The sequence below is a fragment of the Chionomys nivalis genome, chromosome 23, assembly GCF_950005125.1.
Source record: "Chionomys nivalis chromosome 23, mChiNiv1.1, whole genome shotgun sequence".
NCBI lineage: Eukaryota > Metazoa > Chordata > Mammalia > Rodentia > Cricetidae > Chionomys > Chionomys nivalis.
The window spans coordinates 38,434,383-38,453,489 of record NC_080108.1 but is presented as its reverse complement, the minus strand read 5'-3'; the positions used below and the strand labels follow the sequence as shown (position 1 = coordinate 38,453,489).

Below are 19,107 nucleotides of genomic sequence, written 5' to 3'. Positions count from 1 at the left end.
TCCCCTAGCAGCTTAGGAAACCTCATAGAGGTCCTCTTTCAGATGCCGAGGATGCACCAGTGGGCATGCTTGCTTGCGCCAAAGTATCTGGCCGGCAGAGGGCGGAGCTTGCATGTGACGTAGAGTCTGGCGCGTTCCTCATTCGTTACAGCCTTGGCTCCAGAGCCTAACGGTGGTCCTGGGTGTCACACCTGGGCTGCGCGGTCAGCGGAAGGGTGTACTTCTAAGTCCTCAGAGGCGGTGGGCAGTGCCTTCATCCACCTGGGAAAGAAAGCCTTTGTGGGTTCTGGGGAAGGGAGGAGCCTGCCTCAGCAGGGAGGAACCTGTCTCCTCTGCTTCACCAGGCTTCACTTTGTTTCCACACTCCAGCTAGGGAATTCTCTGGCTTCCCTCCTCCCCTGGCTCCTGCGATCTGCAGACTCAAGAGGTAGCTCCTAAACCAGGTATGGTGGCACGGGCCTGTAATGCCAGCACTCTGAGTGGCTAAGGCAGGAGGATTGCCATGAGTTCAAAGCCAACCTAGACTTTCTGGCCAGCACTGGATACAATACAAAACCTTGCCTCAACTCCACTTCCTCACCAAAAAAAAAAAAAAAAAAAGATATTGTTCAATGTCTTGGCTGTAGGCTCTGTGTCCACTGAAATTTTCCTCTACTCTTTTAGGCTCAGCATGTCCACTGTCAAGGAGCAGCTAATTCAGAACCTAACTCAAGAAGTTAAAACCTCCCAGTGTAAGATCACCGTGGTTGGAGTTGGAAATGTTGGCATGGCGTGTGCTATTAGCATCTTATTGAAGGTGAGCAGGAAAGCCGTGGTGCAGGAAATCAAAGCCGCTCTTAGGTCAGGCTTGCAGGGCTGATCCCTTAATGGAAATATGGAAAATCTGTCATGTTGGCGATTTAAACATTTGCTAGGTGTGATTGTTAGCGCAGGCCTGTCATCCCAGTACTTGGTAGGTGGAGGCCTAGAGGGTCAGGTCAAGATCATCCATTGCTACAGATCAAGTTTGAGGGTAGGCCGGACTGTGTGAAATCCTTGGGGAGAGGAGGAGAGATGGTGTGGTAGCTCACGCTATGGTACCGGGCCCTGGTTGTCTGAGCGCAGATGCCCCAGTCCTGTGGGCTTCACGGTCACTTAGATCCCTTTTGAAAAATAATTGATTTTTAATTAATGTCAGTTAGTTTTTGCCTGTGTGCACATCTGAAGCCCCGGAACTGGAGTTACTGACAGGTACGGACTGCCATGTGGGTGTTGGGAATTGAACCTGGGTCCTCTGGAAGAGCAGTCAGGGCTCTTAACCACAGAGCCTTCTCTCCAGCCCCATGTCACTTTGATCAGTGTTGGAAACTTGTCGAGGGAGATGAGAAGCAAAGTCAGCTCTCACCCCCAAGTCATCTCTGCAGCCCTGAGAATGCATTTTTGTTTGTTTGTTTGTTTGTTTGTTGTTTTTTGTTTTTTTTGGTTTTTTGAGACAGGGTTTCCCTGTGGTTTTGGAGCCTGTCCTGGAACTAGCTCTTGTAGACCAGGCTGGTCTCGAACTCACAGAGATCCGCCTGCCTCTGCCTCCCAAGTGCTGGGATTAAAGTGTTTGTTTTGTTTTTAATACAGTCTCACTACATAGATAGCTGCAGCTGGCTAGAACTCGCTCTGGAGACCAGGTTGGTCTCAGACTCACAGAGATCCGCCTGCCTCTGCCTCCCGAGTGCTGGGATTAAAGGCATGGTTTTTGTTACCACTGCCTGGCTCAGAATAAATTTCCTTTTTTTACTATTTTTATTAAAAATTTCCACCTCCTCCCATCTCCCTCCCTCTCCCCCCACTCCCTGTCCCCCCTCCAGTCCAAAGAGCAGTCAGGGTTCCCTGCCCTGTGGGAAATCCAAGGTCCTCCCCCCTCCATCCAGATCTAGGAAGGTGAGCATCCAAACTGACTAGGCTCCCACAAAGCCAGGACATGGAGTAGAATCAAAACCCAGTGCCATTGCCCTTGTCTTCTCAGTCAGCCCTCATTGTCAGCCACATTCAGAGAGTCCGGTTTGATCACATGTTCCATCAGTCCCAGTCTAGCTGGCCTTGGTGAGCTCACATTAGATCAGCCCCACCGTCTCAGTGGGTGGGTGCTCCCCTCACTGTCCTGACTTCCTTGCTCATGTTCTCCCTCCTTCTGTTCCTCATTTGCATCTTGGAAGCTCAGTCCAGTGCTCCAATGTGGGTCTCTGTCTCTATCTCCACCCCTCGCCAGATGAAGATTCTATGGTGATATGCAAGATATTCATCAGTGTGGCTATAGGATAGGGCTAGTTCAGGTGCCCTCTAGAGTCAAGTCTCTTGCCAACCCTAAAATGGCTCCCTTAATTAAGATATCTACTTACCTGCTCCCATATCCACCCTTCCTCCATCCCAACCATCCCATTCCTCCAAGCTCTCCCCTTCTCCCTTCTCTCTCTCCTTCTCCCCTTACCCCATGCCACCCCCACCCCAAGCTCCCAATTTTTGCCTGGCAATCTTGTCTACTTCCAATATCCAGGAGGATAACTATGTTTTTGTTTGGGTTCACCTTCTTATTTAGCTTCTCTAGGATCCCGAATTATAGGCTCAATGTCCTTTGTTTATGGCTAGAATCCACTTATGAGTGAGTACATACCATATTCATCTTTTGGGGTCTGGGTTACCTCACTCAAGATAGTGTTTTCTATTTCCATCCATTTGCATGCAAAATTCAAGATGTCATTGGTCATTGTTATTTACCACTAGGTAGTACTCTAATATGGATATATTCCACACTTTCTTTATCCATTCTTCCATGGAGGGGCATCTAGGTTGTTTCCAGGTTCTGGCTATTACAAATAATGCTGCTATGAACATAGTTGAACAAATGCTTTTGTAGTATGATAGGGCATCTCTTGGGAATATTCCCAAGAGTGGTATTGCTGGATCCTGGGGTAGGTTGACCCCAATTTCCTGAGAAACTGCCTCACTGATTTCCAAAGTGGTTGCACAAGATTGCATTCTCACCAGCAATGGATGAGTGTTCCCCTTACTCCACATCCTCTCCAGCAAAGGCTATCATTGATGTTTTTTATTTTAGCCATTCTGACAGGTGTAAGATGGTATCTCAAAGTTGTTTTGATTTTCATTTCCCTGATTGCTAAGGATTGAGTATGACCTTAAGTGTCTTTTGGCCATTTGAACTTCTTTGGTTGAGAATTCTCTGTTCAGGGGCTGGAGAGATGGCTCAGTGGTTAAGAGCATTGCCTGGTCTTCCAAAGGTTCTGAGTTCAATTCCCAGCAACCACATGGTGGCTCACAACCATCCGTAATGGTCTGGTACCCTCTTCTGGCCTGCAAGCATACACACAGACAGAACACTGTATACATAATAAATAAATAAATAAATAAATAAATAAATAAATAAATAAATAAAATATAAAAAAAAAGAGAATTCTCTGTTCAGTTCACTGCCCCATTTTTTAATTGGGTTAATTAGCATTTTAAAGTCTAGTTTCTTGAGTTCTTTATATATTTTTTCTTTCATTTTTTTATTGATATTTATTGAGCTCTACATTTTTCTCTGCTCCCTTCCCTGCCTCTCCCCTCCTCCCTTCAATCCTCCCCCAAGGTCCCCATGCTCCCAATTTGCTCAGGAGATCTTGTCTTTTTCTACTTTCTACTTCCCATGTAGATTAGATCTATGTAAGTCTCTCTTAGTGTCTGCATTGTTGTCTAAGTTCTCTGGGATTGTGGTTTGTAGGCTGACTTTCTTTGCTTTATGTTTAAAAACCACCTATGAGTGAGTGAATGTGATAATTGTCTTTCTGTGTCTGGGTTACCTCATTCAAAATAATGTATTCTAGCTCCATCCATTTTTCTACAAAATTCAAGCTGTCATTATATTTTCTGCTGTGTAGTACTCCATTGTGTAAATATACCACATTTTCCTTATCCATTCTTCGGTCGAAGGGCATTTAGGTTGTTTCCAGGTTCTGGCTATGACAAACAAAGCTACTATGAACATAGTTGAGCACATCTCTTTGTGGCACAATTGAGCATCCTTTGGATATATACCCAAAAGTGGTATTACTGGGTCTTTTTTTTTTTTTTTGGTTTTTCGAGACAGGGTTTCTCTGTGGTTTTGGAGCCTGTCCTGGAACTAACTCTTGTAGACCAGGCTGGTCTCGAACTCACAGCGATCCGCCTGCCTCTGCCTCCCGAGTGCTGGGTTACTGGGTCTTGAGGAAGGTTGTTTCCTAATTTTCTGAGAAATTGCCTCACTGACATCCAAAGGGGTTGTACCAGCTTGCATTGACATCAGCAATGCAGAAGTGTTCCCTTTTCCCTGCAACCTCTCCAGCAGAAGTTGTCATCAGTGTTTTTGATCTTGGCCATTCTTACAGGTGTAAGATGGAATCTCAGAGTTGTTTTGATTTGCATTTCTCTGGTGACTAAGGATGTTGAACATTTTCTTAAGTCTCTTTCAGCCATTTTAGATTCTCTGTCAAGAGTTCTCTGTTTAGGTCTGTACTACATTTTTTTTTCTTTTTCTTTTTTTTTCTTTTTTTTTTTTTTTTTTTTTGGTTTTTTGAGACAGGGTTTCTCTGTGGTTTTGGAGCCTGTCCTGGAACTAGCTCTTCTAGTCTTTTGGTGTCCAATTTCTTGAGTTCTTTGTATATTTTGGAGATCAGACCTCTGATGTGGGGTTAGTGAAGATCTTTTCCCATTCTGTAGACTGTCGTTTTGTTGACCATGTCCTTTGCTTTACAGAAGCTTTTGAGTTTCAGGAGGTCCCATTTATTAATTGTTTCTCTCAGTGTCTGTGCTGCTGGGGTTATATTTAGGAAGTGGTTCCCTATGCCAATTCGTTCAAGAGTACTTCCCACTTTGTCTTCTATAAGGTTCAGTGTGGCTGGCTTTATGTTGAGGTCTTTGATCCATTTGGACTTGAGTTTTGTGCATAGTGATAGATATGGGCCTATTTACATTCTTCTACATGTTATATCCTGTTATGCCAGCACCATTTGTTAAATATGCTTTCTTTTTTCCATTTGATAGTTTTTGCTTTTTTATCAAAGATCAGGTGTTTGAAGATGTGTGGATTGATATCTGGGTCTTCTATTTGGTTCCATTGGTCCTCCTGTCTGTTCTTATGCCAATACCAGGCTGTTTTCAGTACTGTAGCTCTGTAGTAGAGTTTGAAGTCAGGGGTTGTGATGCCTCCAGAAGTTCTTTTATTGCCTAGGATTGTTTTGGCTATCCTGGGTATGTTGCTTTTCCATATGAAGTTGAGTGCCATTCATTTGAGGTCTTTGAAGAATTTTGCTGGGCATTGCATTGAATTTGTTTTTTGTTTGTTTTCTTTTTGTTTTTTGAGACAGGGTTTCTCTGTAGCTTTGAAGCCTGTCCTGGAACTCACTCTGTAGACCAGGCTGGCTTCAAACTCAGAGAGATCTGCTTGCCTCTGCCTCCCGAGTGCTGGAATTAAAGGCGTGCTCCTCCACAGCCCGGCCTGAGCACTTGCTATTCTTACAGCCCCTTCATCAAGTGGACTCACTACCTGGAATTCCAGCTCTGGAGGATTGGTGCCCTCTTCTGGTCTCTGAGTACTTACTACACACATGTTACACATACACACCATGCAGATACCCACATACAAATAAATGTAAATAATAAAATATAATCTCTAAAAATGTAAAGATGCAATTCTATAAAATTCTTACGGTTTTGTAAAGGTAAAGCAATTGATACTTCTCCTGCATTCACCTGTTCACTTGGACCTCTGGTCTCTCCCTGCATATTAAGCAACTATATCATTTTTACCAGGAAGTGGTGGCGCATGTCTTTAATCTCAGCACTCAGGAGGCAGAGGTAGGCAGATCTCTGTGAGTTTGAGGCCAGCCTGTTTTACAGAGAAAATTCTAGTTCAATCAGAGCTACACACATGCGCGCACACACACACACACACACACACACACACACACACCCTGTCTTAAAAAAAATAAAATCATTCCAAACTAAAACAAAAAATCCTACAAAACCAAAAACAAACAAAACAAAAGCCTACAAGATTTCACTGGTTTTAAAGTGGACATATAACAATTTGTCATTATTATTTCAGTGCTGGAGATCTGGCTTGGCTTTACACACAGGGCAGGGACTTTGTCAGTGAAGCTCCGCCCTCTACCCTGGAACCCTTCTTGGTCTCCTAAAGGTCTGGGCCATGGTATCTGTGATGTTTCTGTGTTTCAGAATCTGGCTGATGAACTCGCTCTTATTGATGCTGATGCAGACAAACTGAAGGGAGAGACCCTGGATCTTCTGCATGGCAGCCTTTTCTTCAACACTCCAAAAATCATCTCTGGGAAAGGTTGATTTTAGTGTGATAATTTCACTTTCAAAGATTCGTAAGAAGTACTCAATTTTGTCATATGTAACGGCTTGGATACCTTATAATCCCAACATTTGTGAAGTGGAGGTAGAAGGACGATCAGGAGTTGAGGCCAGCCTCAGCTACATACTGAGTTTGAGATCAGCCTGGACTACATGAAACCCATTTCAAAAAGTCAAAAAGGTGGGCTGGATAGATGGCTCAGTGGTTGAGAGCTTTGCCTAAGTTCAGTTTCCAGCAACTACAAGGTGGCTCAAAACCATCTGTAACAAGATTTGGTGCCCTCTTCTGGCCTGCAGGGATACATGCAGGCAGAACACTGTAAACATAATAAAAAAATCAAAAAGGTAATTAATTAACTTTACCAAACTGACTGCAATAAGTATATAATTAAAAATATCACTGATCTGAGCAGTGGTGGCACATGTCTTTAATCCCAGCACTTTGGAGGCAGAGGCAGGCAAATCTCTGAGTTCGAGGCCAGCCTGGTCTACAGAGCTAATTCCAGGACAGCTAAGGGAAACTCTGTCTTAAAATATCAAATAAAAAAAAAATCAAAAATTACCAGCATACATACATTAGGACATACAATTTGAAGGCTAATTTCCACTTGATTTATTTATTTATTTTGAGATAGAATCTTAGCATATGGCCATGGTTGACTTGAAACTCACATAGATCTGCCTGCTTCTGCCTCCGGAGTGCTGGGATTAAAAGTGTGTTCCACCAAGCCCAGAGTAAAGATTTCATTAATTCATTTATTGTTTGTTGTTGTTTTTGTTTTCAGACAGATTCTATGTAGCTCTGGCTGTTGTAGAACTCGCTATGTCGACCAGGCTGACCAAAAACTCACAGAGATCCAACTGCCTCTGCCTCTTGACTCCTGGAATTAAAGGCGTAAGCCACCACATTTGCAAGCCTGATTGTTATTATTTTTAAAAAGAATATTAAATTGCAATGGGGGAAATTTGGAAGGCAGAACAATACAAAACCCCTTTGGGGCTGGAGAGATGGCTCAGTGGTTAGTGATGCTCACTGCTCTTGTAAAGGATTTGGGTTGATTCCTAGCACCCACGGGGTGTCTCACAACCATCTGTAACCCCAAGAGATTTGATGTCTGCTACCAGACATGTGGTGTACTGACATACATGTAGGCAAAATACTCAAGCTCATAAAATATTAAATGAGTAAGTCATAAAATGACCACCACTGGTGGTAGTTATTTAACTAAAAAGTATCCTGGAGAAGCCCCGCAAACACTTCATAATTGACCCAAAATATGTAACCGTAATTTTAGTTAATTTTCTGACTTTTCTGTTTATCTATCTACCTGTCTTTCTATCAACTATATGTCTATTATTATTATTATTTGCTTTTTTGAGGGTCTTTCTACATAGTTCTGGCTGTTCTGGAACTCACTATGTAGACCAGGCTGGCTTCACACTCACAGAGAGCTCCCGGCCCCTGCCTTCCAAACGCTGGGACTAAAGGTGTGCACCACCACAACCTGCCTATTTTTAGTATTATTTGTAAAGATTTATTTATTTATTGTGTATACAGTATCTTCAGTATTCTGTCTGCATATATGCCTACAGGTCAGAAGAGGGCACCAGATCTCACTACAGATGGTTGTGAGCCACTATGTGGTTGTTGGGAATTGAACTCAGGACCTTTGGAAGAGCAGGCAGTGCTCTTAACCACTGAGCCATCTCTCTAGCCCCTATTTTTAGTATTTTTTACATGATGTGTCTGTGTATACACACACGCACACATATGTACATGCAAGTAGTTATGTGCACATGATTGCAGGGACTTGTGGAGGCCAAAGGCATTGGATCACCAGATCTGAAGTTAGAGGAAGTTGGAAGCCACCAGATATGGGTACTAGGAACTGAACTTGGGTCCTCTAAAAAATCATGAAGTGTTTTTACCACTGAACCATCTCTCCAGCCCCGAGACCTTGTTTTCATTGTCTTGGTTTTTAAAGTGTGATAAAGGCCCTTCTTACCAAGCCTGATGACCTGAGTTCAACTTGAGGGACCCGTATGATAGAATGAGAGTCCTGACTCCCCCAAGTTGCTCTTTGACCTCCACATGAATTCCATGGCATGGCACACTCACGCACATACACACACAAATAAATGAGAATATAAATGTCTTAGATACTTAAAGGCATTGCTAATTGAAAAAGCATCTAATGTTTAATAATCATAAGCAAAGCTTGTCTTATTAGGGTTGGATATAGTAAGTGAAATAATTTCCAGGCTGATAATTACATTTAGTAACATTTTGGTTTATTACTTGTGTGAATTAGAGATCTGACTTATTTGTAATCTAAAATATGGTTTCTTTTTTTTTTTGTTTTTTTTCGAGACAGGGTTTCTCTGTGGTTTTGGAGCCTGTCCTGGAACTAGCTCTTGTAGACCAGGCTGGTCTTGAACTCACAGAGATCCGCCTGCCTCTGCCTCCCAAGTGCTGGGATTAAAGGCGTGCGCCACCACCGCCCGGCTTAAAATATGGTTTCTTATATAATTAGAGGTAAATCTGTTCTTTCCTTTAGAATCCTAAAACAGATATAGAAATTCTCAAGAGTTCTAAACTTTTTTTCTTTGATTTTTTGAGACAAGGTTCCTCTGTAACAGATCTGACTGTCTGGAACTCACTCTGTAGACCAGGCTGGCCTCGAACTCACAGAGATCCATCTGCCTCTTCCTCCCAAGTGCTAGGATTAAAAATGTGAGCCACTGCCACCTGGCGAGTTCTAAATTGGGTATTGCTAAAACGTCAGGGCACTGGGGATTTAGTTCAGTGGTGGCATGGCTGTTAGTTCAATTCCCAGCAACACAAGAAAGCAAAAACTGAAGCCCGAGAGCTGCTGATTTCCTTGCCCTAGGCCTTTCTGACAACTGGGAATGTGGGTTAAAGCAGGTGGCAGTTTAGGAGGTGGTTTTATGAAAGCTGGCAACAAGTCTGGTATGCCTGATGCTACAGTGTGGGCAGTCTTGTCTTTTTCCAAACCCAGGATGTGGAGGTACAGACGAATACGAGTCAGGCGCAATGGTGTCAGTCCTGGTCCAAACACCGTCCTCTGCTTCCTTCTTAGATTACAGTGTCTCTGCCAACTCCAAATTAGTTATCATCACAGCTGGCGCCAGGCAGAAGGTGGGAGAGTCGCGCCTTGACCTGGTCCAGCGCAATGTTGTGATCATGAAATCCATCGTTCCCGGCATAGTCCAAAACAGCCCCGACTGTAAAATACTGATTGTCTCAAACCCAGGTAAGGACCCCGTCTCCTCTGGGGTGATGATTGGCCTGCACCATTCCATTCTAAACTCCGCTAAGGTTGCATTTGTGTGTTATAATCTTCGTCCACTCAAAGTCTGCCATGCCACAAGTTTTGATAGACGCCATCATGGTGCCATCCCTGTAGATCTGGAGCATCTCTCTCACCGCTGCAGGGCCGCTTGACACATTTCCTGGAACTTCCTAAACAAAACAAAACCAGGCAGAGAGTACAAGCTTTTCTATCCAGGCCCTTTTATAAAGCACAGTTATTTTAGGTTCATCTGTGTCTGGGATGTGTCAGGAATATATATATATATATATTGGTTTTTCAAGGCAGGGTTTATGTGTAGCTATGGAGCCTGTCCTGGAACTAGCTCTTGTAGACCAGGCTGTCCTCGAACTCACAGAGATATGCCTGCTTCTGTCTCCCGAGTGCCACTTGGGATTAAAGGCATGCGCCATCACGATCCAGCCACTTGTCAGCCTTTCCAAAGTGTAGCCCTAGTGTCTTATTTTTGAAGATTAGTATGGCCAGATATTGTGTGCTGACACCCTTTCTACTATCACTTGTGCTTCCTAGCTCTGTTAATTTTTCTTTATTTTATTTTATTTACATGGGTATTTTGTGTGCATGTATGTCCATCCACTGCATGCATGCCTAGAACCTCTGTCAGAGAGGGGTGTTGGATTCCTTGGGACTGGAATTACAGATGGTTGTAAGTTTCATTTGGGTGCTGGGAATCAAACCTGGGTCCTCTGGAAGAGCAGCCAGTGAGTGCTCTTAATTGCTGAGCCATCTCACCAGCCCTCCACAAAAACATTTGCAAGTCAAATCCTCCTCACCTCCAAGTGTGTTGTGGCTTCTTGAGGTTGGGTTTCATGAGTCTGCAGTCTGTAGATTTCGGTTACAAGGCACAGGAGTTTCCACTGCGTTTGTTTAGTGATCAGTTAATGACTGGACAGAATTTTCTTTAAATGGCTAAGACCTTAAGCAATTTCCCAAACCTTCCTGCCCTCCTTTCTTGGGTGTGTCTTCGGGACCCAGATCAGCAGTTTTTGACTGCGCCTTAGCCATCACGTTTCCGTTTCTGCTTGCACAAGTTGCTGTGATCTTTCTGCATTGCCAACACACCTGCAGCCTGCGCTGGCTGTGCCCACGCACTGTTCTAGGTAACGCTGATAGTGCAGGTGGCAATAGAAACAGGAAATCCAGGAGGCTAAAGAGGCAGAAACTGACCCATTATTAGATTTGCTGAAAAGCCTTTAGAGTATCTCAGAAGATGCTGTAAGACTGTACGGGCGAGTGATTTACATGAAAGCCCCGAGCGTCTCTACTCTTTAGATCCACTGTACTTTAAACTCCGATGAATCTGCATTTGACTCCAGACAATGTATCTTTTTATAAAAGTGCCTGTAAATAGAAATGGCTATGGATCTTTCTCTAACGCTGTTTGAAACTGTTCTTCCTAGTGGATATTTTGACTTACGTGGTATGGAAGATAAGTGGCCTCCCTGCGACTCGTGTAATTGGGAGTGGCTGTAACCTAGACTCTGCCCGTTTCCGTTACCTGATTGGAGAGAAGTTGGGTGTCCACCCTGTAAGTTGCCATGGCTACGTTCTTGGTGAGCACGGCGACTCCAGCGGTGAGTGTAGCCAGTGATGGTGTAAGTGCCCTTCCGGGGTTCAGTAACGCTTCTCTTCAGAGCCCGTTCTCGCCGGGATAGATGAATAATTTTTATTTTCTTATTTTCTTTGGTGTATGCTTTTTCTATTTGTATGCTTTCCAGACTGTTTTAATTGAGCTAGGCATGGTAGTGTCTACCTGGAATCCCAGAACTTCAGAGGTAGAAGCAGGAGGATAGCTAGTTCTAGGCCAGCCTGGGCTACAAAGCAATACCCTGTCTGAAACAATGAAAAACATTTATTGATGCATACTTATGCATATGTGGAGAGTACATTGAGGTGTCTTGATCCATATGTATGTGACACAGTGATCACGTCAGCATCTTCAGCTTTGTGGTCACCTCATAAATCTATCATTCTCTGTGCTGAGAACACTAAAAAACCTAGCTAGTTTGAAATAGACAATATTTCAAAATTATTTTTATTATTTTAAATTACATGTACGTATGCTTATCTGTGTGTGGGTATGTTCACCTGAGTGGAGGTGCCTGCAGAGGCCAGGTATTGCATCTCCCTGGAACTGGGGTGTAGGTGGGTTGTGAGCTGCCTGATGTGGGTGCGTTATCTGTTCCTCACTGTTGAGCCTTCTCTCCAGCCGGATCCACTCATGTGCACAAACCCACATACAAACACACATGTACCCCTAAGTAAAAATCACAGTATACAAAGAAAAATGATAAAGTAAATCTTAACAAGAAAAACCCTAACTTCTTGTGTTTATATATGATGTGAGCTAGCACCCTAACATTAAAACACGCATAGAAAATACAACTGGTGGGGAGGGGGGCTGGAGAGATAGCTCAGTGGTTAAGAGCATTGCCTGTTCTTACAAAGGTCCTGAGTTCAATTCCCGGCAACCACATGGTGGCTCACAACCACCTGTAATGAGGTCTGGTGCCCTCTTCTGGCCTTCAGACATACACACAGACAGAATATTGTATACATAATAAATAAATAAATATTTTTTAAAAAAGAAAATACATCTAGGTGCAGTGGTGAACAAGTGTAATGGCAGCACTTAAAAGTCTGAGACAGGGGTTTGCAGACATCCTCAGATACAAAGTTCAACACTCTCAACCAACCAAAAGCCAAAAGTTGTGATGTATGCCTAAAATCTAATAATTTGGGGAGGTGAGGTGGAGGCAGGCAAGTCAGAAGTTTGAGGCCATCTTTGGCTGTACACGGGATTTGAGGCCAGCCTTTCTTAAAAACAAAGAACAAGTGGTTGGAGCGATGGCTCAGAGGTTAGGAGCACAGAGGTTAGTTCTTCCAGAGGTCCTGTGTTCAATTCTTACTAACCACATGCTGGCTCACAACCATCTATAATGAGATCCAGTGTCTTCTTCTGGCATGCAGGCACACACGCAGGCAGAACACTATATACATAATAAAATAAATCTTAAAATAAAAAGAAGGAAACCTGTCAGTCAACTCTAGCCAAGTGTGGTGGCATATGCTTGCCATCCAGCGCTCAGGGCAAAGGCAGGAAGATAGGAATTGGAAGGTAGCTGGGTCCTTTCTTAAAAGAACCAAACCAAAACCAGAACAGAATCCCCTCCCCCCAACAAAACACCCCAGCACTAAACTCAAGCAAGTGACTCAGCTTTTGGCAAGAGGAGCAAAGAGGAGAGCTGTTTTTTCGTTTTGTTTTCTTAGTGCCCTTGTGGAGTGGTGTGAACGTTGCTGGCGTACCTCTGAAGTCACTGAACCCAGCATTAGGAACTGACTCAGACCAGGAACAGTGGAAAAAGATCCACAATCAGGTGGTGGAAAGGTGACAGCGGTTCTGTGATTAATGCCCCAATAATCATTATTAAGAATAAATTTTGACTGTGTGGTGGTGGTGCACAGCTTTAATCCCAACACTTGGGAGGCAGAGATAGGAGGATCTCTGTGAGTTCAAGGCCAGCATGGTCTACAGAGCAAGTACTAGGTAGGATAGGCTCAAAAGTTACAAAGAAACTTTGTCTCAAGAAACAAAACAAAAGGAATAAAAAGAAAAAATTTGCCGGGCGGTGGTGGCGCACGCCTTTAATCCCAGCACTTGGGAGGCAGAGGCAGGTGGATTTCTGTGAGTTCGAGACCAGCCTGGTCTACAGAGCTAGTTCCAGGACAGGCTCCAAAACCACAGAGAAACCCTGTCTCGAAAAACCAAAAAAAAAAAAAAAAAAAAAAAAATTTGAGGGTAGGAGAGATGGCTCAGAGGTTAAGAGCACTGGCTCTTCTTCCAGCGGTCCTGACTACAATTCCCAACAACCACATGATGGCTCACAACAATCAAAAATGAGGTCTGGTGCCCTCTTATGGCATTCAGGCAGAACACTGTATACGTGATAAATAAATAACTCTAAAAAATTAAAATAAAGTTTCAAGCTGAGCTCTGGTGGTGCACACCTTTAATCCCAGCACTTGGGAGACAGAGGAAAATGGATCTCTGAGTTCAAGGCCAGCCTGGCTACAGAATGAGTTCCAGGGCAACTGGGGCAGTTACCCAGAGAAAGAAACCCTGTCTTGAAAAAAATGCAATAAATTTTGCAGGTGTCTGCAGAGTGGTTAAGCGCACTCGCTACTCTTCCAAAGGTCCTGAGTTCAATTCCCAGAACCACATGGTGGCTCACAACCATCTGTAACTCTAGCTCCAGCAATCTGCTGCTATCTTGTGGCTTCTGTGGGAATCAAGCACATAGATGATGCACATACATATGTACATACATGCATACACACATACATGTATGCATACGTACATGCATATACACAATACATACATGCATACATACATGCACAATACATACATGCATGCATGCATACATGCATGCAGGCAAAATGCCCATACACACAAATAAATAAATGTTTTAAGGGAGTTAATTTCACATAGAAAATGCCTGTAGTTTTGTGTTGTAGCTTTGTATCTTTGGTTTTGTGAGAGGAGCATTCCAGGCTTCTGACATTCCTACAGGAGGCCTTCATGGTCCATACCTGCCTCTGGCTCTTTATCTGTACTACCACTCTACAACTTGAGTTACTTGTTTAATCTATTCCTCAGAGTTTCTTTGATGGACATGTCTGATTATATATACGGGTATATATATTTGAGACAGAGTATTATCCTGTCATCCAGGCTGGCCCTGATCCACAGAGATTTCTGCCTTCATCCGCCTAAGTGCTGGGATTAAAGATGTGCACCATCACTTGAGGCCTGCACCACTCACTTAAATTGGTCGGAAAGTTGTATGTAGTAACTTTTAAGGTAATTGGAATCTATGTTTAGATAATTAAGCAGCAATAAAATATTAAAAGTTCACCAAGTGGTGGTGGTGGTTTATGCTTTTAATCTCAGCACTCAGGAGAAAGAAGCAGGCGGGTCTCTGTGAGTTTGAGGCCAAGCCTGGTCCAAGACAGCCAAGGCTACACAGAGAAACCCTGTCTTGCAAAAATCAAAACAATAAGTAAAAGTTAATTCTGTCTTGTGGTGCATATGCCCTAGTATTCTGACTTCATGGTAAAGAAGAACCGATTCTTTTGTTGTTGTCATTGTGCTGTTTTGCTTTGAGGCAGGGTTTTTATGTAGACTAGGGTGACCTAGAACTCTAAAGATCTGCCTGCCTCTGTCTCCTGAGTGCTTGGGTTAAAGGCACACAGAGATCTGCCTGCCACTGCCTCCCGAGTGCTGAGATTAAAGGCATGTGCCACCACTGCCCGGCCGAATTGATTCTTAGGTGAAATAAAATGACATTTTATGTGACTTATTTTTTTGAGACAGAGTCTTATTGTGTACCTCTAGCTGGCCCAGAACTCACTATGTAGACCAGGCTGGACTGGAACTCACAGAGATTCACCTGTGCCCCCACTGTGCCTGGCTGAGATCTATCTTATAAGCCATAAACACTTGTGGAAGAACTCTGAGAAAATGTGACTCGCAGGGCACAGACACACAGACCCTTCAGAAGCAGCACGGTTGTCTCTCCGTCGACCTCTCATGATTTTGATTTCCCTCCTTGTGCACCCGCAGCGGCTATGAGGTCCTTCGGCTGAAGGGCTATACCTCCTGGGCTATCGGGCTCTCTGTGACAGATCTGACAGGATCAATACTGAAGAATCTTAGGAAGGTGCATCCAGTTTCCACACTGGTTAAGGTATGCCCAGAAGAAATGTTCATCTATCATTCCGGGTTACTGGTGAGATTGAGCGTAAAGTAACTTCAGAATGAGGCAGGTGACGGAGAGTTCCCCGCAGGAAGGAGTATCGGAAGAACACAGGAACGAGGGGCCCACCCTGTGCTCCCAGGAAAGTTGTAGAGAGCGTGAGATTCTGGGCATGGATAGGAGGTTGGGGCACTGTCAGTTTATAGACCCTGACCCTCAGTGCTCGGACCTGACATGTTTACAGCCACCCACAAAGGCAGCCCCAGAGGGATGGGCGGCAGGAAGATGGGAAGAGTTCACTAGGCATTTCGTCTTCCAGGGGTGGCCATGGGGTAGGTAGTAGGGGACAGTAGATTCTGGCTTATGTAGGCAGATGTATGGGTTGCCCAGACTATAACGGAGTCTCACAGCTGTTTCTGTAGCCATGGCTATGGGAGTGGAGAGAACGCTGGGCCACTGGCCAGAATTCCACAGCTGAGTACCATACGTCCTCGTCTCCAGGTCCCTGTCCCGCCCGAGAGTCCTAGGGTGTATCTCTAGGAAAGGTGGCAGTTAAGAGGTACAGAGGGGTAGGGTTACATCTCAAGGACATGTCCCCACATATTACACTGGGCCTGTTTGGGTAGCTCTGGGCTTGTCCTTTGGGATTTCACGTGTGAAGGCTTGAGAAGCCATCTGTAGCAACTGCTGTCCAAACTCAGTGGTGCCCTCTATTAAAAGGTACAAAGTAGAGACTTCCTGGTCACCACCGGCTTTAGCCTTCACTGTCCCCTCAGTGGTACCCAGATAGAAAGGTCACAGAAAGACAGCACCACACACTTCCCGTTAGACATCAAGGTCGCCTGTTCAGGGAGGGTGATTTCATCTTTCTGGGACCTGACTTAAGACCTCTGGCACATTGTTCTTGTCACTGGCTGTCCGTGTGGTCCGGGACAAAGACGGCTCTGAGTCCTGCCAAGGATCACTCTGCCTTCTGCATAGCTCTGCTTGATGCTGTAGGCTCCTGCCCGTTTTTAGTCTGAAGTGTTCTTGCATGGTGGCAACCAGACAGTGATGTGAGCTTGTGTTTCAGGGCTTGTACGGGATCAAGGAGGAAATCTTTCTCAGTGTTCCTTGTATCTTGGGAAGAAATGGCATCACAGACATTGTGAAAGTGAACCTGAACCCCGAGGAGGAGTCCCTGCTCAGGAAGAGTGCAGAAACGCTCTGGAATGTCCAGAAGGACCTGGAGTTATAGCCTCAGCATTCGACAGTTTCACATACGCATGATTACATAGTTCACATTGCAAATGTTTCCATATAATAAAAGGTTAAACCTATGACCTGACACCAGTCTCTCTTGAGATCAGAAAGATAAATGCTAAAGATGTTTCTCCCCTCCCCTGTCTCAAAACTCCAGACCCCTGGCTGGCCTCAGGGAGCTCTAGCCTCAAAGCGCTGGGGTTAAAGGCCTGCACCACGAGGCCCAGCTGAAATTCCTGCCTTTTGTAAATCCTCTGTGTCTGCCTAGCAATGAAGTCTGTACAAGGTGGAACTACATTTCCATGGAACCAATGAGTGAGCCGCTCTCAACTCCACCAGAGCAATGTGCCAACTCATTGCAGCACAACTGAGGTTCCCACACCACAGGAAATCCTTCCTCTAGCCCTGAGCTTTCACAGTGTGTTCTCTTCTATTCATGTGGCTTCATCAGTGCCCATGTCTAGGCACAGTCTTTACTAAAAAATATAAGATCATGCTTATCAAGGGGCTGGAGATTCGGCTCCATGGTTAAGGAACTTGCTGCCTTTCCAGAGGACTCTGGTTCGGTCCCCAGCACCCAGCATCATCTGTAACTCCAGTTTCAGATGATCTGACTCCCTCTTCTGCACTCCCTGATCACCAGGCTCACACACACACAGGCAGAAAATAATGATAAAACTTTTTTTTTTATGGTTTTTCGAGACAGGGTTTCTCTGTGGTTTTTGGAGCCTGTCCTGGAACTAGCTCTTGTAGACCAGGCTGGTCTCGAACTCACAGAGATCCGCCTGCCTCTGCCTCCTGAGTGCTGGGATTAAAGGCGTGCGCCACCACCCAGCTTTTTTGGTTTTTCGAGACAGGGTTTCTCTGTGGCTTTGGAGCCTATCCTGGAACTAGCTTTGTAGACCAGGCTGGTCTCAAACTCACAGAGATTCACCTGCCTCTGCCTCCCAAGTGCTGGGAATAAAGGTGTGTGCCACCACCACCCGGCATGATAAAACTTTTTAAAAAGACCATGTATTTCAGAAGAAAACATACAACTTCTGAGGCAGGGTAAGGCTGGGCGTGGTGGCGTCAGCACCCAGGAGGCATTGCTGTGCTGTGACAGGACTCTGTCCCAGTGAGCCACAGTGTTCGGGGTGCTTCAACTAAGGATGGCTGCCCAGTGTTGGAGAACTGTCAGTCACTTTCAATTGACATCCAAGGCAGGGTTTCTCTGCGTAACTGCCCCAGCTGCCCTGGAACTCGCTCTGTAGCCCAGGATGGCCTCGAACTCACAGAGTTCTGCCTGCCTCTGCCTCCCAAGTGCTGGGATTAAAGGCTTCATCTTTTTTTTTTTTTTTTTTTAAGATTATGTATACAGTATTCTGCCTACAGGCCTGAAGAGGGCACCAGATCTCATTATAGATGGTTGTGAGCCACCATGTGGTTGCTGGGAATTGAACTCAGGACCTTTGGAAGAGCAGCCAATGCTCTTAACCACTGAGCCATCTCTCCAGTCCCCAGCTTCATCTTTTCAATGACTTGTTTTTACTGTGTGTGTGTGTGTGTGTGCGCGTGCGCGCGCACATGTGCTTGCTTGTCTGTCCAGGCACCACATGCATGCAGGTAAGTGAAGAGGCCAGAAGAGAGCAGGGAATCTCCTGGAGGTAAACTACGAGCCACCTGGATATGGGTGCCGGGACCAGAGCCCAGGTCCTCCATAAGAGCAGTGAGTGTTCTTAACTGCCAAACCATTTCTCCAGCCACTCAAAAAGTCCTTTTGTCCACCAAATTAGAACTCCACTTTAGGATGAGCCCTGATTGACTATCCAATCCCAAATGGTCAGCCAGCCCTCAAAGGAAAATACAAGCACCTCACTGGGTTGTATTTATATGTTATTTGTACCTATGTGTGGTAACAATGGTTAAAGAGAGGAGGCCTGGGCTGCAGAGATGGCTCAGTCATGGCTTCCCATAGCCTCACACATTATGGTTCACGACTGGCTGTAACTCCAGTTCCAGGGACCTGGATTCCTCCTGGAGGCCTTGCGTCATGAACGTGATGCTCATGAGAGCAAACATCCACCCACACTAAAGAAATCTTTGTATTTTTAAAAAGAGGCCATGACTTTGGGAGGGGGCCAGTAGGGAATGTAAAAGGGAGAAGAGGGAGGGGAAATGGTGGAACTGAATTTTATTACATTTTAACTAAACACAAAAAACTTAGCTGTGATAAGGACTTGGCTCTACCTGAGAAAACATCGGTCAGCCCAGGTTTGGTACTGTGTTCTGCCTGCATGTATACCTACATACCAGAAGAGGGCACCAAATCTCATTATAGATGGTTGTGGGCCACCATGTGGTTGCTGGGAATTGAATTCAGGACCTCTGGAAGA

General features: G+C 44.8%; 1 protein-coding gene across 1 annotated transcript; it reads left to right on the top strand.

The window, feature by feature from the left end:
- The first annotated feature begins 329 nt into the window (after positions 1–329).
- Positions 330–16,727, top strand: LOC130865228 (L-lactate dehydrogenase C chain-like). The gene is made up of 8 exons (XM_057756161.1): positions 330–443; positions 664–796; positions 6,241–6,358; positions 9,483–9,656; positions 11,135–11,308; positions 13,005–13,122; positions 15,358–15,481; positions 16,563–16,727. The coding sequence occupies exons 2-8, from the start codon at positions 671–673 to the stop codon at positions 16,725–16,727; spliced, it is 999 nt and encodes a 332-aa protein (XP_057612144.1). The 5' UTR covers positions 330–443; positions 664–670.
- The last annotated feature ends 2,380 nt before the right edge of the window (positions 16,728–19,107 follow it).

Coding starts and splice junctions, on each gene's coding strand:
- LOC130865228 (XM_057756161.1), top strand. CDS start 671: ATGTCCACTGTCAAGGAGCAGCTAATTCAGAACCTAACTCAAGAAGTT. Junction 9,657..11,134: donor ACTGATTGTCTCAAACCCAG/GTAAGGACCCCG, acceptor TGTTCTTCCTAG/TGGATATTTTGACTTACGTG. Junction 15,482..16,562: donor CAGTTTCCACACTGGTTAAG/GTATGCCCAGAA, acceptor CTTGTGTTTCAG/GGCTTGTACGGGATCAAGGA.